At 38.5% G+C, this 26569-nt stretch overlaps 1 protein-coding gene across 1 annotated transcript in view; it reads right to left on the bottom strand.

Annotated features, from left to right (window-relative positions):
- The window catches only part of plxna4 (plexin A4), a 320040-nt gene that overhangs the window by 277934 nt on the left and 15537 nt on the right, over positions 1–26569 (bottom strand). The window contains exon 2 of the mRNA XM_053508461.1: positions 10994–12305. Within this exon, the coding sequence (XP_053364436.1) occupies positions 10994–12208 (1215 nt within the window). The 5' untranslated portion in view covers positions 12209–12305. The remainder of the gene's footprint in view (positions 1–10993; positions 12306–26569) is intronic.

Genomic DNA, 26569 nt, shown 5'->3' with positions numbered 1-26569 from the left:
GATTGTGGCCTTTTCCACGTAATAGTGTCAGGGAGATATCCTACAGAAGGTCTAGTGGACAGATTAATGTATAGGTGAATGAGTTTAATGGAGCTCCTGAACTTACTGAGCACACACTTATTCACACACTACTGACAAATTGGGGAAGCTGTAGCAAATAAAAATAATTTTACATTTGTTTGTATTTGATGTGGTAAAGTGTTGCAGTTCCTCTATAATCCTACAGGTGGTGCACTCTAAACTATTCACATAATGGCAGGCAGCACAGCGTCCTGTGTGTCAACAACGAATAATTTGCTACGTTTGTTTAGAATTATAACAAAATCGGGAAAAAAAAATTGAGAGAAATGGGATATTAATTAATTCGTGATATTTACAGAATTGCAAAACGAATCGAATCAGCACCTACGTAGGTATCGTGATACGGTTTTGGTTGGTCCCCAGTGATTTCAGTCAAATCAAATCAAATCTTCCATTTATTTTTTTGTCAATAATTTTGTTAATTATATTTATTTTCCCTTACAGTATAAACCTGAATAAGTGTCTTTCTATTCTAAGTTGTTTAAATACAAACTGTGTAAAAGTTAACTGGGGTGAATACTTAGGCAAGGCATATACTGTACTCGCCCTGTGCAAAAGTCATTTCTTCATATTTTGCATCCAAAGAGCCAGACTTTATTGTATTTTTATTACGGTCTGGAGAAATAGTTCTCCAGGCTTCCTGAAAGCAAAAACCTAAGTCCTGACCCAGTGAGAAACAGGTGTAGATGATGAGAGATGATCAGGCCGGTGATTAGTATACTGTACTGTACTGCTGATGCTGAGTGCTGAGTGGTTGGAACAGACGAGAGGGGAAATGAGGTCGTGCTGAGGTTGATACATAAACAAACACTTTTTAAATTGTATCTTTTACCTACATAATTTAATTTGAAGACTTTTGCACCGTACTGTATTTTATTTTACTCTTTTTTTTTTGAAATTCACAGAAAATCTCAGCACTTGTTCTCAGTGGGTCTTTGCTTGTTTATATGCTTGTAAATTACACATATTTTCCATAATTGTGTGCTTGCATCCTTCTTCTCCCCTTCCCACGGAGCAGAGTCATAATCGTCCAAGACGTGAGACTGCACGTTTATGATTATTGAACCTGCTCGTCAAAGGTAATGGCACCCCAAGACACTGGTGCATATGTGGCGCGAACGCACACAATCAAATTAGAGCTAATTACGCTTTGATGTTTCCAGAGAACAAGGGAAATGAAGATGTCTGAAAATGTAAACCAACGGGGAGAATTCACGATACCCAGAGGAGCACATTAGCTTCCCACCCAGACATGTAAAGTGACTGTTGACTGACTGATGGTAGGCATGCAACGGTTTTCTAGATGAATTACGACCTTTGCTCGCTTAATTACATACAGCCACATAAGTAATGAGCTCGATAAATCCAGGGAGACACTTCAACAACAACAATAACAACAACAGCAGCGGGTCTTCGGGGGCAGAAATTAATTCTCACTACACAATCGTACTTTTTCCCCGAGACATGGACCTGGCTAAAGTCATGGATGTGGATTTACTGTCTCAGAGGGAGTTGAGGCGGGATGCAAATGCAGACGGTTGTTTCTTTTATGACTAGGCAATAAACTAAACCTCAGGCTAATGCTAAATAACAGGGCTAATCAAATCAAGAAACAGAAGACAAACGATACTACAACAGTTAGGGCAACAGACGAAAGACAAAGACAAAAATTAAATCAGGGTGCTAGGAATATTTGGACTTATTCAGTAGAATAAGGCGCAGGTCAAGACATTTAGGACTTTGGTGAAGTGCATGCTGGGAAGTGCATGCTGGGAGTCTTAAATAATATAAAGGTCCTGCAAAAGTATGAAAGAAACTCATAAACAGAGAGGCGTACAGGGAAATCCCTGATATTTGCTCATTGCAGATACAACATTAAAAGAACAGACGTTTCCAGGAACATACAGACCCTAACTATCTACAGGCCACCACGTTTCCATAAAGGATGAGAAACTTCTAATGAAAAAAAAAAAACAGAACTTTCAAGAAGAGTCACAGAGGCCGATGAGATCCACCATCAGGGAGGTTAATATTTTTCCCAGTTTAACAACTGCTGTCTATCTTTTGTGACCGTTTGTGCCGAAGATGGAGACCTTGAGAAAGTAAGACATCAATTTCAACCTTGATTTTGATGAGAAAGAAACGTGCCAATTGTAAGATGAATCCAATATCTTCTGATCAGTTTGAACACAGGATTATGCTGTGAGTCCAAATAAAATAAACGGTCCTGTGCCAGAGTCTGGAACCGCCCATCGTTTCTTCATACTGAGCTGAATTAAATCATGGAGATTAAACATTAATTAAACTGTAACTTTTTGTTAATAATAACAGGACAATGATATTTACATTTCCTGAGCATGACAGACAAGGCTGATATAAAAGAAATAAAAAAAAAGTATAATGTATGAGGAAGTCACTTTGTTTCACTTTGCTTGAAGAAAAGCAAGCGGCGGAATGGAAACAAAGCTAATTAACCATAACGACTACATGATTGTCATGAGGTATAGTGTTTTTATATACTTTAACGAAGCATAATTAAACTGTTGTGAGACGTAATAAAGGCCGATTCCATGCACAAGATTACTACACTATAGAAACCTCCAGGAATGTGCGGAGTTCAATACGACCATGACCGTGTGTTTACACCACTGCAGTGGGAATAGAAGAGAGAGAGAGAGAGAGAGAGAGAGAAGCTAATGGTGTACTGCTGCATTCGCCTGGTTTCTACCTCACAAGTTTTCGCCTCATTTTTTTTCCGCTGACACAAAGAACACAGACAGCAAGTGCGTTTTTAATAGGTCAGATGATCTATGGATCCGTCCACACTGTAGCTGTTGAGCCTCGCATTGTGCACTTGAGTTGGCTGATTTTTAAAAGCTCTCCAGGAAGATTCTCCCCTCCATGCCAAACCCGTTTACAGCACACGCCGGGGTGCGCAAGGTAGCGCATCGTGTCCGATCGCAGCCAGAAATCTGCTACCGCTTCGGGAATCCGTCCAAATCCGTAACTGTCTTAATCAGGCCCACTTAATGAACTATTTATGGAAATGAAGCTTCTTGATAAACATGTAGACACTATACGCAGGACTCTAGAGTCTCACGCTTCACAAACAATGGGCCTCATTTATCAAATCGGCTACGAATAAATTTATTCGCGAATGGTTCACAAGAGCAAATGCGCTGTCTGTGAAAATCCGGTTCGGTGGCCTAGAATGTACAATTGCATAATCGGTCAGGAGTTACAGTTACAGATCACTTTGCCAACTTTAACTCACTTACTTATTTCTATCATACAGTTCAATTAAATAAGAAGTTCGTAAAATGTATATTTACCTTAATTACCTGAATGAAAGCAATCCGTAAATTGTAAATCTGTACGTTACAATAAATGAGACCAGCTGTTCTATTGGGACAAAGTCATTAGACTGTTAGCAATAATATAGCAGTAATTACCGATAAGGTATCACTAATAATTAGCTACAATCTAAAACCAATGAGTGATAATGTGATCATTGTGATAATGTCCAGTAATATAACCTTAATAATTAGCAATAATCTAACACTAATTAACAGGAATCTAGCAAAAATATGTAATAATCTAATCCTAATAATTAGCAGGAATCTAGCAATAGTCAGTCATAATCTAACACCGTTAATGAGCAGTAATCAATAAACTAACATTAAATATTAATAATCTAACACGAATAAACAACCTGGCAATAATTAGCAGCAATCTAACACTAATAATTAGCAGAAATCTAGCAATAATTAGCAGCAATCTAACACTAATAATTAGCAGAAATCTAGTAATAATTAGCAGCAATTGGCAGTAAACTAGTAATAATTAGCAGTAATCTAGTAACAATTAGCAGTAATCTAGTAATAATTAGCAGCAATTAGCAGTAATCTAGTAACAATTAGCAGTAATCTAGTAATAATTAGCAGCAATTAGCAGTAATCTAGTAACAATTAGCAGTAATCTAGTAATAATTTGCAGCAATCTCACAATAATTAGCAGCAATTGACAGTAATCTAGTAAGAATTATCAGCAATTGGCAGTAATCTGGTAATAATTAGCAGTAATCTAGTAATAATTAGCAGTAATCTAGTAATAATTAGCAGCAATCTCACAATAATTAGCAGCAATTGACAGTAATCTAGTAAGAATTAGCAGCAATTAGCAGTAATCTGGTAATAATTAGCATTAATCTAGTAATAATTAGCAGCAATTAGCAGTAATCTGGTAATAATTAGCATTAATCTAGTAATAATTAGCAGCAATTAGCAGTAATCTGGTAATAATTAGCATTAATCTAGTAATAATTAGCAGCAATCTAGTGATAATTAGCAGTAATCTAGTAATAATTGACAGTAATTTAGCAATAATTAGCAGTAATCTAGTAATAATTAGCAATAATTTAACACTCGTTAGCCAAAATCCCACACTAGTAATGAGCAATATTCTAGTAATTATTAGAAAGTATCTAACACTAATAATTAGCAATAATTAAAACTTTTCTGTTTTTCTGACAGTTTCTCACAGTCAATTTTACTGACCAATGCCTAGCTTTGTTTTTCACTTAGTTTACGTAGCTGTAGCTTTTCACTTTAGTTTGGTTTAATCATTGTTCAGACTGCACTGTAAGCATGGCCTTTTATGGAGATTTGTAGGCATCACTACATGCAAATTCACTCTGTAGTATAAAGAAAATGAGCAAAACTTTTGGACATGTACTTTTGGTCTGGCCAATTGGTTTAATGCAAATAGCAGATAAAGTAGAGGTCGAAAAATATTACAGCGAGCCTAGAAACAACAAAGAAGTGCTTGAAAGCTGCTTTCAGATCTCCCGATGCCCTGACGCTCGCTCTGCCCGGTCTCCCTGCTTTCGGCAATCTCTAGCCCAGTGGGAGCACGACTTCTCCCACCGTGTCCATTACAATAACACGCATTACCATCTGAAAGTGTGAGCGGCTTCCAAAAACGATACTGTTTTAAAACAACGTCTGGCCATTTTCCTGAAAGGGCTTTGATTATAAACATAAACCCCAGGCACTTTTGCGCAGTCGGAAACTTTGCAGACGTGACAAACAAGAAACAAGACGTACCATGAGTTTACTGAATACCATTTAAAACCCTAATTAGGTATCCGGTCCATTATAAACTAGTAGATGTGTCTCAGAGAGAATGTTCATTTATGCAGCGTAATTATCAACTGAGCAGAAACGCCATGTGCAGTGACGAGGGGTGTGAACGGAGTGTGTGATGGAGAGGTAACTACATTACAGCAATCTGACTGAAAGAAAACAAATTAACTGAAATAGTTGGCTAGCTTATGTATGCTCATACACTGTCTAGCTATATTCAAGTGTGTGTGTGTGTGTGTGTGTGTGTTGATCTGTGTGTTTGTTTGTCTGTAACCATACCCTTCTGTACAGCATGGCTGCCCTTAAGAGCAGCAGGGTCGTTACACTGGGCTTTAATTGGTGGAAAAACACATCATGATTAAAGAGATGAAGGAAGAAAGCGTTGGAGCGAGAGAGAGAGAGAGACAGAGAGAGAGAGAGACAGAGAGAGAGAGAGAGAGAGACAGAACACGAGCAAAAAAAAAGACAAAAAGACAGACTGATATACAGCCAGATGAGAAAGACAAGTGAAGGGAGAGAGACAATACAATGAGAGATAAGAGAGAGAGACGGATAAATATAGTAAAGTAAACAGAGAGAAAGACGCACAGTGAGAAAGAGAGACTGAAATAAAGATTTAGGTGGCAAAAAAGAAAGAGTAGTAAGAGCGCAAGAAAAAGACAGAGTAACAGACACATAAAGAAAGGAAAAGCAGTGGTGGAGAGCGAGAGAGACAGAGAATGGGATATGGAGGCGAGACAGAATCAACAGAAGTGAGAGAGAAAGAGAGATGGAAAGAGAGAGAGATACAGGGAGAGAGAGAGAGAGAGAGGAGATTTATTGTAAATTGCAAGAGATAGATAAGAAAAATAAACTCATCGTTATAAATAAGATATAAATAAAAAAAATGCAAGCTTCCTTTAGAAAGAATCCATTAACCGATGGTTCTGCATCTGATCTGATGTGATAAACGATGGAGGTAGCGAGAGTAACCGAGGTGCGGTTATAGGATCAACTTGGATAATTTGTCTCTGATGGGAATTAATTGTTATAAATATTCATCGGATGCCTAAAACTGCCATAACACCTTCTTCTACAAAGTCTTACACCCTTCTTTTGTCCTTAAAAAAAAAAAAATATATATTTTTTCATTTTCATAAGGTATGTAATATCTTTATTGATAATTGTACACGTGTTTCTATGGAAACAGATAACTCAACGGCACAGCAAGTTACAGTACCTAAAGACATGTATACTGTAAAACAATATTATTCCTACAAATCTGAGGATTTGCTTATTTCTTCGGACCAAGGGCTTGGAAGGAATCTAACACTGATTTCTGAAATGTATTAATTTATGTTCTATATAGAGTACATGCAACGGGGACACAGGGTGGGAATCGAACCCTTGACGCCACTGTGCCGCCTGGTAGACACGCATTTCTGGGAAATGAATCAACCATGGGGTGGTGTGATGATGCAGAGTTACTGCTACTGTATATCGGTGAAATCAATGACTTTCCAATAAAAGCATGTTTTATTGTGTTTGTGCCCCAACACATATCCATTTATACTGTAGTTGTAAGATGTGGTGTATGGTGTATGATGTACAAAAACAAAAAATCTCCTAGATGGAAACTTCACCAAATATCAAAAGATCAATTATGTGTTTTATCTTATTTAAAGTATGCTTATCATTACACGTGTCCACTATGTGAATTAGCTGTTACCATAGAAACGATAATCAGATTTTCTCTACACTACTGTACTGTATACACCAGTGTCTACCCTGAGGCAGCTTTCCAACCGTCCAGGCTTTGTGAGAAGCATTCACATATATCCAGACTGTCCTGCTCGCTCTCGCTGTGACCCTGTGCTTATCCAATTAGACTTGCAGAAAGTGGGTTGCAAACGCAGCTAACAGACCGTTTGTTTTTTTCCCCCCTTTTTCGCTTTTATCCGTCGTACTTCGTTTCCTCCTCAATGTACTTCCTATTGGAATCGGTAACCATGAATGATAGTTTAAATCGAAAACAAGTAAATCTTCACCAACATCCGAGTGCCATCCGTTCGCTTTATTTCTTCATGCATTATTTAGGCTGGTGGCTCATCTGAGACTAACAGGAGCTGCATGTTGTAAAATCATATCCGTGTGATGGTATCATTGACATCCACAGATCGCAGGATCACTCGCTGTTATCCTATTTGTACTGTATCATTCCTTGCTTTTTTATATTGTAATACAACACATTTCAAGGGTAGAATCCATTAATTGGTTTAAAGAGAACCTATTATGGAACAATTAGCTTATAAAGTTTTTTTTTTATATATATATTCAGATAGGACTCCAGTGTGTGTACCAGAGGTGGAAGGTAACATGTACTTCATTACTATACAAGAGGACATAATTCATGCATCTGTACTGTACTAGTTTAGTATTTGGAGTTTAGACTTCAGTATATGTTTTGCATGGTATTGCTTTACCTAGCTACAGAGGTGTATAGGAATCGTACTCTGGTTTTCTCCCACAGTCCAATGACATGCAGATTAGACTAACTGGCGTTCCCAAATTGCCCCTAGTATGTGAATGCGCAGGTGAATATTGATTGGAGGTCCAGCTGCAGTTGTAAAATGGGAATAAATACAATGGTAATCACCACTGGCCTCTATGGTCCGAGTTGGTCTACAGAGGTTCCTGGATTGATGGACGGTACTTCGCACACCTGTGCTGTTTATACACCAAAAATCTACTCATGTTTGTATTTGCCGCTGTAAACAGTTCAGTTAAGTCTTTCTCCTAACATGGCATCATATTACAGATGAAAGAAATTCATACAGATCCTCCCCTAATGTGCTACTTAGAGTTCATTAAAAAGCACATTGAAACTAAAGCCAAACCCAATCCAATGCTTTGTTTTTGACGGTTAAAAAGGGTGAACGAGCCTGATTTACTTCCTATCCTCTAAGGAAATGAAAACACACTGACTATACTGTATAATCCAATGCATGAACATACTGTAGTTACGATCCAACAGCATCTTTAACACCTTCAACGTGTACTTTCTTAATTAGTTATTTATCTTATGGCTTAATGTTCAAACTCAACAAAAACTAATTGAAGACATTTTATTTGTTCGTTTAAGGTACACAGGTTCTTAAAATGTCAAGGATTAGATATTTACACAGTCACCTAAGATTATACAAAACAACCTTAAACGGAAACCCTTATACACATTGAGACTGTTTATATCGAAATGCTTCTGATCTGTTTAACGATTATGATGCTAATTTCTTGAATAGTGAAACAGTGTGTTTCCATTCTTCCTGTAAAAAGTCAACCGTTTTCTGCCACACTAAAGTCACCGTGGGGTTTAATAGGACAAGAACTTCTTTTCTTTAATTACATAAAAACATCTTCTTAAAGAAAAACCCAAAGTGCTTTTAACTCCCAGAATGCAGTAAAGTTTCGCTCGCCTGGTTAGCGTCCTCTGAGATATGCTCAACGATGGAATCCGTATCAAACACTTTGGAAGTTTATACTGTAAAAGCGATGGAAAGTTTGAATCATTTTAGTGACTCGGTTCTTTGAATCTCATTCATCAAAATGAACAAATCTTTTTTGAGTCATTTAGTTCATTTCATTCTTTTGATCAAAAATAAAATAAAATGTTACATTTTCAATAAACAGACCCCCAACACGTCTACCTACACACATTTTGTCACATGACCCGCATAGACGCTGTTATTGCACTGCGTAGCATCTATGGGAGTCACGTGACAAAAGAACAAATGACTCGGAATAAGACTCATGAGATGAACCGCTCATTTCTGTTTCGTGTACATGTTTTTATAGGTTTTGCAAAGCTTTGTGCATGCGCAGAACGAATCATTAATGAACGACCCATCATTAGTTTATACGTTTGAGTTTAAAGTGGGGAGATGAGAGAGTAGGACAGACTAAAGCAGTGTGGCATCACTCTGTTTATTTAGAAATAGAGCAAAAGCTATTTCTAAACATCACTTGTGGGGGAAAGCTAGTTATCATGCTAATCAGATTAATGGTGCATTAATGCTGCATTAGTTCATCAAAATGTGCATTTCTACCCGTTCGCCTCATCACAGTGTGATGAAAGCTTGATGATGGTGATGTTACATAATAGACATAATTCGTTACGAAAAGAGAGTAGTTAGGGCCGACGGCGGAGTAACAAGATGGCATTCGATGTTAAATCATGTGTTTTGCTCTGTGTTTGTGCCTCCAGCTTCTGATATTCGTCTAAAAATGAGATCATTACGTGATCCGTTGCTCCAGCACGGCCCTCGGATCTAATTTGTTTTGGGTCGCCTTCTTCCCACCCCAATCAAACACGTCTGCCAGGCCTTGAGCGGGAAAGCTGGTAGCCATAGTTACAGCAGGCGGAGGAGCAAGCCATTTATCTCCCACCCCTCAGTGACGCCTGCTTTCTAATTTATGCTGCAGTGGCCATACTGCAGCGCGTGCTGAAATGCCACCATTTCTCCACACGCCTCCCTTTAGGTCTCGCATCCCACACTTTCCCGAGACAGCGCTCTAGCACCCTGTCTCTGATTTATCTGGCGTGTATGCGCCATTTGTGCGTTTAGATCCATGTGTGTGTGTGTGCATTTTTCTACCTCTCTCTCTCTCTCTCTCTCTCTCGGTCTCAGCCCCACGTTCCACACTTTTCCCAGACAGCACTCTAGCACCATGTCTTTGATTTATCTGGCTGCATATGTGCTGTGAACACGTTTATGTATGTGTGTGTGTGTGTGTGTGTGTGGTTGGTGTACATAAGCACATAAGGTTTGATGGTTCACCTTCCACAACATCCTTTACACTAGCAGAATTTTCACAGAACTCATCATCGCCGTTGCACTGACGTTTGGCTAAATTAAACCCTCCCCTGACAACTGCACTAGGTTTTGCCTTCCACCTCAAATGTGGGGAGAGACTAACAGGCAGACGGCAAGCGTTAAACCTGGCCGGGGCTGTTTACGTGATAATGAGCGATCCATAACATCGCTAGAAAGTGGAAAGATTAATTCTAGCCGTGGCCGGCATTCAATGAAACGCCATTACAATAATAGATTGATTCCCACAGGAGGGCAATTTTGCATTTCAGCTTGTTTAGCTTCAATCAAACGGGCTAATGGAAAAATTGCATCGTCAAATAAGCACCTTGGATGTTTTTTTTTAAAGGACTGGCACTGACTTTAATCTTATTTTCTAGGAAGAAAGAGAGAGGCAGAAAGAAAAATCTAATCAAAAGATTAAATTCCATACAATTTATACCCGAGTCACAGCAAAAAAAAAAACACTTAAGTCTACAGAAATATCAGGTTGAACTGTGAAACATCTGAAATATTGGAATGATTGAAAATATTGCCAGCTGTCTAACAAATTAATACCTATCAAGTTTCCTGTAATCAAATACTAAATGTGAACAATTCTGTGTTGAAGGGGGCGCTAATGAGAAAAGTCAGCATAATAATAGCCTCATCAATAATGCCTAGGAAAAAAGCCAAATAAAGCCTAAGGTATCAAATCACAGTAGATATTGTAAAACTGAGATGCCATAAATAATCTAAAAAACAAAAGAAAAAAAAGTTAATGGATTGTAACCATCAGCCAAGCAATTAAAAAAAATAATAAAACATGGTTGCCTTTGCAGTTATATGTAAGCAGCGGTGATTAATGCTAACAGGCAACCACAAATATCTGTGTGTATGTTGCCCAAGATAAGGCTGGTAAATAGTATTGTATTAGCTTACCGCACTGCTGCAGGGAATATCCTTCACTTTGAGCCAGGCCAGATCCAGCGTGCCCTCTCCCTTGTAACAGGACTGCAGTCTGTCTTTAATTCTCTCATTGATCTCCTTCAGGGCAAACACGCACAAGGCCGACTCTTGAGACGTTTCCTTTGGCCGCCTCTTCTGGCCTTTGGAGAATACAGCGTAAAGGATATCATCATCCGGTCCAACACCCAGCGAGCGAGCCAGGATGGCACCTGCCTTAGACAAGTAGGCAGCCTGGAGAAGACGATACTCCACACCACCCTTGACACAACCAAGGGGAACCTCCACATACGAGTTGAATGCCGTGTCGTCCTTGCAGAGTCGCACAAGTTTGGAAGTGAACACCTGTTCCCGGTTGGCTGAGGACGAACCCGCGGCTGGACCACCGCCCATCTCCGGCTGCAGTGTTAGGAAGTAGACAAAGTTGCCACTCGCAAAGCCGTACACGTAATATATGTCAAAGTCAGGCACCACGGTGAAGGTGTCTGATGGGATCTTAATCATTGAGGCCACAAACTCATCATGGAAGACGTAAGCGAACATGCCATCCTCCTCTGAATTGCGAGCCAGTTTGCGACTCGAGATGGTCGGGAAATACTCAGGTCTCCCGTCCACTGCCGTGGCCACAAATAGCTTATCAGGTGAGGAGTCACCATAAGACACTATTACACCAAAAACTGAGTCACTCTCATTGACTCCTGAAAGATAATGCTCTTTCTTGTGAAAGGGCTCTCCAAGCTTGAAGAGGTCATCCAGGCGAAGCAGCTTACAAATCCCCTGGTAGAGGCTCCCGCAAGCTAGCAGCCGGTTCGCCCTGTAGTCAATTAGTAGCATTTTGTTGACATTGTTGGTGAGCGTCAGTGGCTCGCTGCAGGGCTGCACAATTCGCGGTGGATAGCAGTTACGGTTGTCCTCCTCCGGGCCGGTTTGGTGTGATACCAGCACGTCTAGTTCTTGTGAGAGCTTATAAATGCGGTTCACCACACCAAGGTACACATTCCCGTTTCTGTAGTCCACTGCCAAGTGGTTAAAGGTCCATTCTGGGTTCTCAGCATGAAAAGTTCTGTAGTGCTCATTCACTTTGGATGCAATGGAAGGCTGCTGTGGCCTTGAGGTCGAAGAGGGAAGCAAAAAAACAAAGAAGCAGCAAGAAACCAATAAACAGTTCAATTTTCTATAGTGGGAAGCCATTGTCCTGACAGTCTGGTGCAGGTCAAGCAGGTCTCAAGTAAAGTATTCGCAGCAGATTAATGTTCAGTCTTGTCTTGAGTTTGAGCACATTATGGACCTATCAAAAGAGACAAAAACAAAATCAGCCCATTAGACATGTAAACAAGAATTAAAGAATAAGTTAGAAGTAAACAAATGTGACTTTTGAGCTGGACGTAATATATAAAGGGGAGTACACAGGAAAAACATCATCAGGATAGTATAATTGTTTGCTTTCCCAGGCTAATTTCAATTTAATTTGTATAGCTCTTTTAACAATTGGCATTGCTGCAAAGCAGCTTTACACAACCAAAAGAATTATTTAAGCTAATCAAATAGTCCTTGACTCCTGGTGATCATGAGATGCAGGTGTCAGTAGTTGGATGTGCCACATTATTAGTCATTGCAAGTCACTTTTCATTAATAAGTTTGGCCAAGAAACCCTAATTTTCACAACCCCAGCAATTTAACTTCCATCTACGTAAACCAACCACAACAAATGGCTTAAACCTAAACCTATTTCAATTTTATTTTCGATATAAAATTATTTAAACTCTTGTCAGTCCAATGATTAACTTTTATAAGTCCTGTAATGTTTAGCTTTGAAAAGCTGGTTTTGCAGAGGATGGAATAGTGGAGAGCCAGTCAGACCATAACCTTCATGATCCTGAAGCTTATGGCCAAAAAATGCATCAAACTGCAACAGAGTGTCTGAGTCTAGACTACCTTTAGGCTGCCAGGGACACAGTATTCTCTACAAGGAGACAAGTGGCAGGAGAGCGTGGAGAGAGAAAGGACAAAGGCGAGCTGACCTCAGAATTCAAATTATCCAAAGCCACATGACAACTTCCAAATTGCAGGAATAATTAAGTGGGGGTAGTAACAAGGGCACTCAGGGAGCAAACACTGCTGGCATGAATAGATGCCAGTGTCAATGGGGATAATGCAATTGCCCCAGGAGTTATCACTGCAGATGGGCACTAGTTCCCCACATGTGCCCCACCTCACAGCCAGGCTTCTGGACCTCTAATTGATTTTCCTTACTGCAAATAATTTACTTGCGTCGCCGGTTGTTCCGACTTTCCTCATTGGTAAGAGAAGAGATGCAATGTTTATGGAAGGAGATAAACCGCTGGCCCAATTAGGGGAAAAACAAGAATGAAGAGGCGGGGAGAGGTGCAAGTGAAAGCAATACATATAGTCTAGAGGTCAGGATATAGGTATGGGGATATAAGAGTGTAGTGGGGTATAGGAAATAGTCTAGGCATATTTGTAGTATATCAAAAAGCAAGACTATCTAAGACCAAGACTATATAATACTATATATAATATAATAATACTTCTGAATTATTTAAATGCTTGCAATTTGTTAGTATTATTAAGTACTATTCTGAAAGATTAGTATTTTAATCAAACTATATAAAAACAGTAAAGCATTTGACAGACATCCTTATCCAGAGCAACTTACATCTATCTCATAACACATCTCAGTAGTTGAGGGTTCAAGGCTTTGCTCAAGGAATCATCCGTGGTTATATAGTGGAGCTGTGTTTAAACCCATGACCTTCTGCTTAGTCCAAGGTCTTAACCACTAAACTGCCTCTATCCTGAAACTGAAGACCAGTATATTTGCAAGAGAAAGACGTACTATTTCCTCCTAACATTTTTATTTTGACTTTGAAAGTACTTTATACAAATATTATGAAGCATAACTTTATACTTAGTTTTTTTCTTTTTCTCTGTTACATGTTCCTGTTTCATACAAAATGAACCGTTTTTTTGGGTGTGTGTTGAATGTAAAAATTAATTGTTAGCCTTCTTAGCTTGTTAAATTAGCTTTAAGAAAAAAAGCAATCATTATTTTGAATGTTAGTTTAAATTAGCTTGTTAAGTAAGCTAGTTAGATTAGTATTTTAAATTAGCTTGTTAAATTAGATAGCTAGTCACTGGATGTTTTGTATGTTTATTTCGCAAATAGGTTAACTAAGTTTTATAAATTAGCTTGTTAACACAGATTAGCCTATGAAATTAGCTTTTTAAATTACCTAGCTAGTCATTGTATGTTTTGGATGTTTGTTTCATGAATAGGTTAACTAGTTAGGTTTGTAAATTAGCTGCTTACAGTAAGTAAGATATTTTAGCATTAAAAATTAGCTTGTTAAATTAGCTAGTTTGGCCTGTTTGTTTCATGAATAGGTAAGCTAGTTAAGGTTTGTAATTTAGCTTGTTTAATAAGTACTGTAAAATACCTTGTTGAGTTAGCTAGCCAGACACTGTATACTTTGTATGTTTGTTTTATAAATAGGTTATTTTTTCATGAATAGGTTTTGTAAATTAGCTTGCTTGTAATTAGGCTGTTAATTAGATGAGTATTATAAATTAGCTTGTTGAATTAGCTAACTAGTTAAGCAAATTAGCTTTTCAAATTTCCTAACGTGCCCTAGCGTTAATTTAAGCAGGGTTATTCAACACAACCTGCTTTAAGCTAATTTCTGTTTGTAAGAGCTAGCATAATATAGCCAGAACTCATGATGAACTTATGGTTAGTGTTTTTTTTTTTCTTTCCTTCTTTCTGGCTAAAAATTATTATTATTTCCTTTAAAGCCAAAGGTTTTTTTAGTGTTCATTTTTTTTTTACTTCAGGTACAGTTTCTCTGTACTTTTTTCCACAATCATGAATGCTAATATATGCCATTACTCCACTAGCCCTCCACCATTATCACATTAAAATTGTCACACAGAGCACTGAGAAAAACCTGAAATCTCTCAAACATCTGAAAAACTAACGAGAGGGGGGATGAAAAAAAACGTACAAATAGTAAGCTGTTAAGCAAGCCGGCAGTCAAATGCTAGACTGGCACTTAAGTGCTGGGTGCACAGCAGATAAGAAAATCACAGCTCAGCCACTGCAGTATGCATTTAGACGTTAGGCGACTGGAGGGCAGGCACTACAGTTATGATTAGCCATTGAAACAGAAAGAAGTCGCTCACCGAGCAAGAACGAGAGGCCGGTGTGAATAACAAAAGGGTCAGCTGCAGAGGTATTCAGGTGCAGAGTCAATCTTACAAGAGCCATGTTGTTGTGTATAGGCGCAAGTGGCAGGTGATGTTCTAGCGTGGGTAATTTGAGTGGTGGGAGGGTACTTTACACACGGCACAATGGATACTGTTTTATAAGAAAAGGAAATAGGAAATGCACTGATGAACACACTCACACATCCGCATAGAGCATTAATGACTAGGAGATTCTCTTGTGCCTTGAGAGAGGGCAGCTTTGACCCAAACAACCCAGTTTGTTCATTATCTCCCCATCAGGCAGCTGTGTTTAGCTCCTATTTGTCTTAGACTGCCGGTTAATTAAATCCAGAATCTCATGCCACCCTGCTCCATCAAACTGCATACTCAAATTGAGTTACACAGACACACACACATATGCACACGCTAGCATAACACACACTGTTATGCCTTATGGAAATTTTCATAGTATGATATCCTAGTCTTAAAACATCCCAATAATAATCAACCATCGAAACACGCACAAACCGGAGCTGAAAATGAATGGAAATATTTATTATGTTTTGTTAAATTAAATCTATTACTAGAGTGAGCGGTATGACCATGTAATATTGATATTGTGATAAATTACTGTATGTCATGAAATAGTCTTATGAAGTAGCATAGGTATTATCACACATCTATCTATCTGTCTATCTATCTTTCTCCATCCATCCATCTAGGAGTCACTGAAGTGGAGGCCAATATTCCCATTTTACAACCATAGTAGGACTATTACCTGCACATTCACACACTATGAGCAATTTGGGAACGCCATTTAACCCAATCTGCATGTCTTTAATCAATGACGAAACCGGAGGACCCAGAGGAAACCCACCAAGCAAGGGAAGAACATGCAAACTCCATGAACACTGACATGAGGTGCAACCAACAATGGTAACCACTAAGCCACCATGCCACCATCTATCTATCTATCTATCTATCTATCAATCTATCTAATGAATATTCAGAATACTAGGATTGTGGTCAGTATTGTTGGCAGCAAATGCTTGCAGGAAAAGGGCTTCCAATTGGTTAATCTGCAAGGTCATGCAGATTGTGTTTGTGTGTAGGTGTGTACTGTATGTGTGTGTGTGTGTGTGTGTGCTTTAGAAGCACGATTGGCTCGTCTTGAGGTAATGGATGGTTTTGCCAAGATGTCAAGCATTCAGAATATAGAAAGCACCAGAAAGACTGACAGGAGACGTGTGTATGTGCAGTCATGTTAAAGCCAAGTAAGCTACTGGAACACTCAACACCCACACACACACACACACGCACACACACAGAGGGACCATGGACCACATGCTGTGTGCACACGCCGCAAAGGTGATAATGAATTCATGTTTGGAGTCACACACTCAATTCTCTCACTGTGCATTTTCTGAAAATGTCAAGAAACACACTGTGTACAGTTTGAGATTAGCCCATGTGTTTAGTTTTTTTCTCTCGATACAACTCAATTGTCCTTCCAGACTGAAAAGGCAAAAAAAAAAAAAAAAAAAACGGCAAACATGGCTTTTTGATAAAACTGTGAACAGCTCAATGAGTTACTGCGGCAGGGTACGAAGGAGAACGTGTGGCAGATTGCAGAAGCGAGGGAAGCTGTGAAATAAATATGACAGAGCAAAATGAAAAAAAGAGGGAAGAGGTTGCAGATTGAATCTGAGGAATATGGAAAAAAATGTGAAATTTCAAAAAAAAAAAAAAAGAAAAGAAAAGAAAATGTGCAATATATATACTGCCATTCAAAAGTTCAGGGATAAACCAAGTTGTTAAAAAATAAATAATAATATCTTACCTAAAACACCTACCAAATTTATCTTAACCCTTTCATACATGGTGGTTAGATTTAATGATGATTATTATAATTTTTTTTTTTTGAAGAATACATTACAAATTACCTACTTAAGTCACTTAAGACACCAATTAACCTTATATATATATATCATGATTCTGATTTCTTAAAAATTTTATAAACAAAATCCTAAATTTATGATATATTTTTCTGTTTAGCTGTTTAAAAAAAGATTAAAAAAAAAAAGATTGTTACTGGAGATCTACAAAATCAGTGGCATCATGCATGTAAAAAAGATATGCTCATATGTGTAAAGAATATTCCGATACTTTGACAGTCAATATTAAATACTTTCGCCCTGCATGCTAACGATGAGTTATAAGCCGACAGTCTGCGAGTGATCACTATTTATACTCTTAACTGAAATAATTTTCCTGAGATGAAAACTCATTCATTTTCACACTCCTAAATACTCCTTAATCTTATGCATGCACTTTTTTCAGTCAAATATTTATTTTTCAGAAATTCATTTTCCAGGTGCTTTGATCCAAAGTGATTTAGGTTTCATCTGAGCAGTTCAGGGTTAAAGGTCTCGCTCCAGGGCCCAACATTGGTTTTCTCTCAGAACTGGGATTTTAAAGCAATCTCTCAGAACCTCAACCACTAAGCCACCACATTACCCAGAGGTCCTCTGCTTTCTTTCAGGACTTTGTGAGGTTTGTGAACTCTCGATTAAACTCCGGAGCAGCGCAGGAGACTGAACCGGCTGTCCGTTTTGGATCTGTGTGTTTTGGGCGATTTAATAAACGCAGAAATAAAAAAATAAAAAAAAGTGCATATTAATGATTAATTGAAAGTGTCTTTAAAAACCAAGTCGTCTACATTATAAAATTGTCCCTTTTCTGTTAGACTAATTTAAACAAGGTTCTTCTTCGCAACATGCCAATGCAATGCACACAACCAAACAACGAAATGAGATTTCAGGCTCACTGTAAACAGATTATGCTTGTTAAACCTGCGCACCGACATAATTGTTTCCTTTTTTTTAAAGAAACTTCCTTCGGTATTTACAAACCACCATGGTTGTCTTATACCCTCATCATTATGGGATGGTTAGCTGCAGTGATCTATGACATTATGCAAGTAGTAAGGGGAAGATATATTGCTGACTACTCTAACCCGTTGCAACCCGCATGGATGCACCCCCCAACCCCCCACACACACACATACACACACATACCTATTCAAACACTTCAGGCAAATTCAGCCCACACCACGTATCTTTGTACCGTTGGAGGACACCAGATTACCTGGAAATGCAACAGACCCTGGGAAAGCAAGCAAACTCCACAAACACACACCAAACGCCATATTTTAACCCCGACGCTGGAGCCGTGAGGTGACGGTGCTAACCTCTTAACCACCATCCAAATATACAGAATAATGTGCATACACCACGCAGTGGCATGCAAGCTCTCTTAATTGTGAAATTCTCTGGAAAGTCCTTCTACACTCAACCTGTTTCAGTTCAGATGAAGCGCGGTGTAGCTTTCACGGTGTAGCGCCTGTACTCGGCAGGTTTAATTGCAGCTCTCAATGCATGAAGGAAACTAAGACAGATTTCTAACAGGCTTATTCGAGGTAAACAAAACCTTCTTCAAATCAACGAGCCTTTTCTAATCCACTCTCTGTAAAACATACTCGTGATGAGAAACAAGCGCTGTAAGCATACCCGGTTATAAAAGTCGATAGGGTGATAGTGCTAGTGCTACGCTGTGATATACAGAATGTAGTTAATAATATATTAAAAGACAGGGAAATGTGTACAGTATATAGACTATGACAGGTGTTTACACTATAAATCAACTCATTATATTCTAAATACCTATTTGTACAGGTTATGTTATTTTCAGGAGAAAAAAGTTATATAACATATATATAAAGGTCCCTGTCATTTATGTTCGAAGGTTATTTATTTTCATTAATTAATTAATTCATTCATTCATTTATATCCCATATCAAAGTCCTGTAGCCTATCCCAGGAGACTTTGGGCACAATGACAGGGTGCCAATCCATCGCACATGCACACATCCGCATGTCTTTGGACTGTGGGAGGAAACCGAAATACCTGGAGGAAACCAACCAAGCACGGGAACAACATGCGACCCCCATATACACATTGACCCGAGGCAGGAATCGATTCCTCAGCCATGGAGGTGCAAGGCCACAGTGCTAACCACTACACCACCCCTATTATTATTATTATTATTATTAATTTATAACTTACCTCTGCCCTTTGACTTTCAGTAAAGAAAAAGTAAAAATTTCTGGCAAAATAGATATAATTTAACTTTTAATAAATCTAAGAAATAAAAGATGAAGAACCCTTTACACTATATTAAGCAGACATTATCAAATAATCGATAAGTAAAACTATTGTTTATTTAATTGTTTTTTGTCTGTAAAATGATTGAATTAAAAGTTATTGTTCTTATACATAATTTTTATATTAAAATTTTACAGTAAATTATTTTAAATGAAACTTAAATGGAGGCATATTTGTTTTTTGTTTTTTTTTGACGTTTTTGTTTTTGTTGTATAAAAAAGTAAAAAATAAATCAATACTTTTAATTTTAATTATTTGTAGTTATAAGTTGTAAGTTTTTTTGCTTTTTGATTATTTAAAGTTTCCAGTTTAAATGCATTTCTTTGTTGATGGTTTTATAACGTTTGTCGCTGAAAGAGTTCCTGTTACTGTATAGAAAGTAGACATAATCAATAAATCAATTTCTTTTTCTGTATCTTGTAGATCCATTAGATTTTTTGTTATGAAAACGTTAAAAAAACTTTTATAAACAAAAGCAACAGCAACAATAATAATAATATTTTTTTTATACACGTCAGATTGTCATATTGTAATTTCTATACTAAACCTGTTATAAGTCTTTACATAATTCATATAAAAAATACAGTTTACAGGCAGCTTCATAATTATTGGCACTCACCGTTTTTATCCCTCTTACAAAACCTTGCACGTAAACTGAACTGTCTAAGAATGTACAAACATCAGTCTGGTTTCGTGATTGAGGAGATTTGGGGAAATATTTATAAATCTAAGGAGTGCAGGACGTTTTGCTCTCCTTGGGAGGCTTCTTGATTCTTTAGTACACAGTTTATATAGCATACGAGGAATCTTTTAATTCAGAACAAGGCTAAATACAGCTGCAATGCTGCTCGTTAGAAGGGGAAAGGAGTGGCAGTCACAGACCACACATGGTCATATACAGTAAATAACTGTCTACTGTATAATCAGGCGTTCATCTGGAATAGAAAGGCAAACAGGAAGCAGAGCTGAGCTCCAGTTTTTCTTAGAAAAACAGAAAATGTAAGTTATAGCAAGGCATATACCGTATGGACAATATTTTTTATGTGATACATATTATACAGAAAATGTGTGTGGCCAAAGAAGCTACTTTTGAAGTTTAGGCAACATGGTAGTGACCAATCATGCTTCCCCCAAAATTTCAAGTTGCTAACTTCAGCCGTTTTGGATAAGCTTCTAGAAGCATCTGACCTGTAAAAATCGTTGCCTAAATTAAAATATTTCGTCTTTTGTTGAAAATCTGAAAAGCAAAAAAATCTGTAGTGTCCGTAACCATGTCAAATTCATGTTGCAATACCTTAACAAATTAGCATTTGAGTCTTTTCATGTAAAATCTAAACCGGCCAAGTTTCATCTGAATGACAGTTAAGATCGTTAAAAGATTTGAATTCAAAAAAGTAACTGACACTGCGGACATGAAAGGCCATGAAACTGTATTTAGCAAATGTGTTTTTTTTTATCTGATAGAAATATAAACCTGTAGCAGATTTCCAAAAAAATGAAGCATGGATCGAGAGATAAGAAGCATTAAGTATTATAAAAAAATGCTGTTATATGATTCCATCTGAAAATTCACTTTTTCACCTAAGGGAGACACTTTTTAGTTCAGATACCATGTTTTGGCCGATACAGGTTAACAAACGTACTTTAATTAAAAAAATTTAATTAAGGCAAATGGATACTGTATTCCTGTTGTATATACGGTATATTTGACAATTATAGCTGCGACTTGCCTGCCTGCCTGTGATCACAGCTACAGTTTGTAGTATTTTTTGTGGTTAAAATTAAATTTTATTATGAGTCATGATTCATCCTGACAGTCCTGTGATAGTAATTCTCAGACTAAGCTGTGTCAGCATGTTACTGTATACACCCGCACAGACACATCTTTCATCATCACTCTCGAAAGAAATACGGCCAAGAAATTCTCCGAAATCTGTCGAGGCTCTCTGAAATAAATCAACCCCCCCATCCCCCCTACACCCCCCCATCCCCCGATAGTCAAGACCTAGCTAGCTTGTATTAAAATAGTTCCAAACAAATAAACAGATAAGAAAAATACACGGACCGAAAACAAACCCAAAGAGTCGACCTCGCTTCCCACAACGACTTCAGGTTCTTCTACAGTATCTAACTAACATTAACCCAGACATCCTAATTCTCCCAGATGTTCCTGGAGAGTCCCGCATATCCACAGCAGCTCCCTGATGTACAACAACCTGGATTTATTTTCAGCAAGAGCGAGAGAGACTGCACATGCACAATAGGAGTTTATCATATGTCTTAGTGGGAGGGGCTTTACATTTAACATTTCTCTCTCTCTCTCTCTCTCTTGCAAACTCATTCATCTCTTTAAGTGAAAATGGCACATTTCTTTGTGGGAAGAACTTTACATTTAACATCTTTCTCTTTCTCTGTCGCATACTCATTCATCCTTTTAAGTCATTTTAACACTTTTATTAGTGCACAGAGCTTCACATTCAGCATCTCAGTCTGTCTCCATCAGTCCAATTTGTATTTGTCCAACATTGCATTTCTTAGTCTTTTAGTAAGGTAAAGTGAATTAGCCGAGAACCTCTTCAGCTCTTTTACATTTAGTCACAGATATAATACAGAAAATGCAAAAGAAGCTACTTCTAAAGTTTATGCAACATGGAAGTAACCAGTTTTAAAGTTGCTAACTTTAACCGTTTTGGAGAGATGATTTTATATGTGCTTTAAAAAACGCCATTTTCAGCGTTATACTGTCTCACTTCAAATAATTATTATTTAAAATGCAAATTATTCATATGTCTGTATGAGTATTGATACTAAAATTGGTGTAGACATCTAGAAGATGTTAAATGTAAAAATTGTTGCTTAAATTAAAGCATTCTGTGCAAAATGAATGCTTTTTCCCAAAACATCTGTAGTGTCCGTAACCACGTCTAACTCATGTTGCAATAACAGTGATGCATTTTAAAATAATACACTTTTTTTTAGGTTTATGTCTTTTCATCTGAAATCTAATCAGGTCAAGTTTTATTTAAATGACAATTAAGATCATTGAAAGATTTGAATTCAAAAAGGTTACAGACACTACACCTACAGTAGGTGAGACACTTTTTAGCACCAACACCATGTTTTGGCCAAATTGAAATAAATAATAGAAATAACCATAATAATGACAGCATCATTTAAAGTAAACACATTCCCATTTAAGGATCGTTATACAGTACAACGAATTACTGATAACTGATCTTCTTAAACACATTTACACAAACACAAAGTGTTGTTGCTTTTTAAAATAAATTTCCAAGAACTTCACTTTGCTTTTGTAAATGCTCCTATAAATACATTCTTTGTTTCACTGTTGGCAGCCGTGAAACGTCACTGCATGACTTTTCCACCTCTTAAATCCCAGTTTAACCCCTGCATAACGTACCAGGGGGTGTTTGAGCTGCACAATTAAAAGTCCCAGTTTGACTTGAAAACCCTTCTTATAAAAGAAAAAAAAAGTCTATATGTGTAATTAAATGCCAGTTGTACAATACAGGAATTGTGCAAAATTTCGACCTTGAATTTTGACCTTTAAACTGCAGATGTCAGCCTTGACTGGAGGGGGAAAACAAAACAATCTCATGTTAATCCTCAGGCTTGATCTGAGAGTATTATCTCGGGACTTGCAATTCAAATTTGATTAGAACACGTCACACACATGCTTGGCTCTTCAACCACACACACGTATGAAATTCATTAATAGTAGCTCATCTGATGACTCGACCCCGTGGACAGATGGGGATTTCTTTATTGGAGTGAAAAGGAAATGGGGACACAGTGAGAAGGAGGAGGAGGAGGAGGAGGAGGAAGACATGTGATGTTTACACAGTGGAAAAGGGCAGATGTGTGATTTTAATTATCTGTGGGCGTCCCACAGGGTCAGTGCCACTGAAGGGAGCGCATCACTGATAAAGCTGTTAAAGTCGCATTAACTCCATGTCAAAGACGTCCACGCATTATAGACTCGGGACAGTCCACACACACACACACTCACTCTCACACACACACACCAGAAACAAAACAAAAATGAACTGACATTAACCTGAACCTAATCATAACCTTGAAAATATCAACACACCCCATGTCCCAGGCAAGACACCAGTAAACTGGCCCACCCAAGGCTCATCCTTGTCCCCGAGGTCCAGAGGCCAGCCTGTCCGTGTTGATCCCACTGAAAAGCCAATGCAGCACAAATTGCTGGAAAAGTCAATGCTGTCCATGAAAGAAAGGCACTAGCAGGCAAAGGGTCCAAGACTGCCAACCCGGCCTCCAAACTCCCCAGGTCCCAATCCGATCGAGCTCACGTGTCGTGCACCACACAAACAAGTCTGACCCATGGAGGCTTCACACTGCAACCTACAGCACCAAGGTATCTACTGCCAACGTCATGGTGCCAGACAGCACAGTAGAGGAGTCTTGTGGAGTCATGCCCCGAGGGGCCAGAGCTACCCAGGTGGCAACCTACACAATACTGGGCATAATGCATAGAGTGCATAAAGAGTGCATTCATCTTCTATATTGCTTATCCTATACCTAGGAAACTTCATGCACTCTGGACAGGGCGTTATGAATCCATCACACACACGTACTCGAATTGGGAACGGCATGTCTTTGGACTGTGGGAGGAAACCGGAGTACCCTAAGGAAACCAACCAACCATAGGGGGAGAACATGTAAACTCCCCGCACACAGACCCCGAGGCGGGAATCGAACCCGGAACCTGGATGTGCAAGGTGACAGTGCGGACCACTGCATCCTTAAAACAGATAAATAGATCTGATAGTCTGTTATCATCACACGACTTCCTCTTTTCAACCCTTTTCAATTAAACAAGCTGCAGTGGTGTTTATTATTCTCTCTCCTTTATATCAGTTTCATCACCCTTTCCATGGTTTTACTTTAACACCCAGTGTAACAATATTGCCTTTGTTATGATGCACAATCCGTTCGGAGGATATTGTATCCTATTATCGGCGGTTTAATGTGACACTGGTGTTATTCTGTAGTGTGGCGTAGGATTAGTGGACAGATACGTAACAAATCCGTATGGCATTCCATTCACCGAGTAAAATGCTCGCTCGGGGATGTATAAGCTTTATACCAAGCACACAATGGACGCATTTCAAAGCGCTGGACCGAGCCCAAAAGCCAGTCAGGCAAATCCTGTGGATCTGAAGAGCATGTTGACATCTGCCATATTCTCTCCCTCTCGCCCCGACCGGACCGACTCTAATCCTGCTTAGCAGGTCTGGATTTATGACGGACTCTCGAGATATTCAGTTAGGATCCATAAATTATACTGATATTCAGTAGATTTAAAAAAAACATTGTTTGCAAAACAATAAAGACATACAAAAGGTCTAAACGCAAACCGGTGCGTCTTGTTGTAATGTTAACCGCACTGGATATTATCTCTACACAGCCTCATCTTCGACTTCCTCTTATTGGGTTAGACGACCACTTCCTGCTCCACGCTACCTTTCACCGAGCCGGCTGCTGATTTATCACTGATTACCGTGGCCTTAATGAAACCCTATTCAATTAAACAAGCCGGGCTCAGGAAGGCCATAAAACAGTGATCAAAGCAAATTAGCCGCTCGACATCAGATGAGGGAAATGGAATACTTTTCCATAATGGCGTCTTATGTCTATATAGCGTCTGATTATTCTTAAATAGAGAGGCTTATGCAGTTAAAGGCAGTTTAGGTTCTTATTAGATAGTGCACGAGAAAGGGGAAGCTCATTAGTGGCTCCGGAACAAACACACACACACACACATTAAAGTAAAACTCCACCCTAAGACATTAAATATTAAAATATTTGTGATGCTACTGGAGATTTATTGCATGATGCATTTGAACTTTTGTTCAAATAAGGGATAGCCATCAGACTTAGCTTTTAGCTAATAACAAACAAGACCGTCTTTTCTTCCTCAAATAAAAAAAAAAACAGTTTGGTAACTGCGGTAGTTGTAATCCGATTAGGGTGGCACGTAGGTAGTGGTTAGCATCGTGGCCTTGCCATCCAGGGTCTGGGTTCGATTCCCACCTCATGGTCTGCGTGTATTGAGGTTGCATGTTCTCCCTGTGCTTGGTGGGTTTCCTCTGGGTACTCCAGTTTTCTCCCAAAGACATGTGGATTAGGCTAACTGGTGTTCTTAAATTACACGAAGAGTGTGTGTGTGCGTGTGTGTATGCATGTGTGTCCTAAGTCTCCTGGGATAGACTCCAGGCCCCCTGCGACCCTGAATACAAGATAAAGCAGTATAGAAGATGAGTGAGTGAGTAATGCGATTAATCGGCTAATAGAGAGATTAATCGATTATCAAAATAATCGTTTGTCGCAGTCGTATTTTCAAGTCACATTTAAAACTTCATCACTGACAAATCCAACAAGGAAATAGTAGGCACTTCCAAGCAAGAACTCAAAGTCCCAAAATGCAATGCAGTCACAAGACACAAGTCTGAGATTTGACGAGCATAATGTTGTCGAAAGCTGGACAGAATAAAGCAACACCTCACTGAGACATCGTATCGCTTTCCTTAAGGTATTGTTGGTAATGTAAAAACCAAATAATAAAAAAAAAAAACTGAGTAATAACCATCTGATCCATCAACTCCGCACATCATTATAAAATAAATCTCAGATCCTGTTAAACATCGCAAGTTAATTATAAACATTAATTTTCAAGCGTGAATGCAAATGCGTCAGAGACGGAGAGAGAGAGAGAAAGCACGAAGCTGTTGCATTCATTAATAGCGTAATCATTTAATTAAAAAGAAATGATCAAAGCTGAAGCCAAACATCATTTCCTAAAGGAGGTTTTAATGATAAAGCAGCTGTTTTCACACTGCAGAGTTGCAAAACTTCTCTGTCTGCCAGCAAACGACCTGTTTATCAGCTGCTTTTTTTTTCTTCCCTCCCCCTTTTCTCACTTTCCCCGAGCTTGTAGACAAATCAGGCGTTTCTTCCTTTAGCAACAGCGCTGCTACAGTACATCTCCGCTACAGAGACACTAGACTCTCCTCCTCTCCTGAGCAAGTCTCCGGATCCCGAATTCATCCATCT

Source organism: Clarias gariepinus, chromosome 12 (assembly GCF_024256425.1).
Source record: "Clarias gariepinus isolate MV-2021 ecotype Netherlands chromosome 12, CGAR_prim_01v2, whole genome shotgun sequence".
In the NCBI taxonomy this organism is placed as follows: Eukaryota; Metazoa; Chordata; class Actinopteri; order Siluriformes; family Clariidae; genus Clarias; species Clarias gariepinus.
This window is presented reverse-complemented; position numbering and strand designations above follow the sequence as displayed.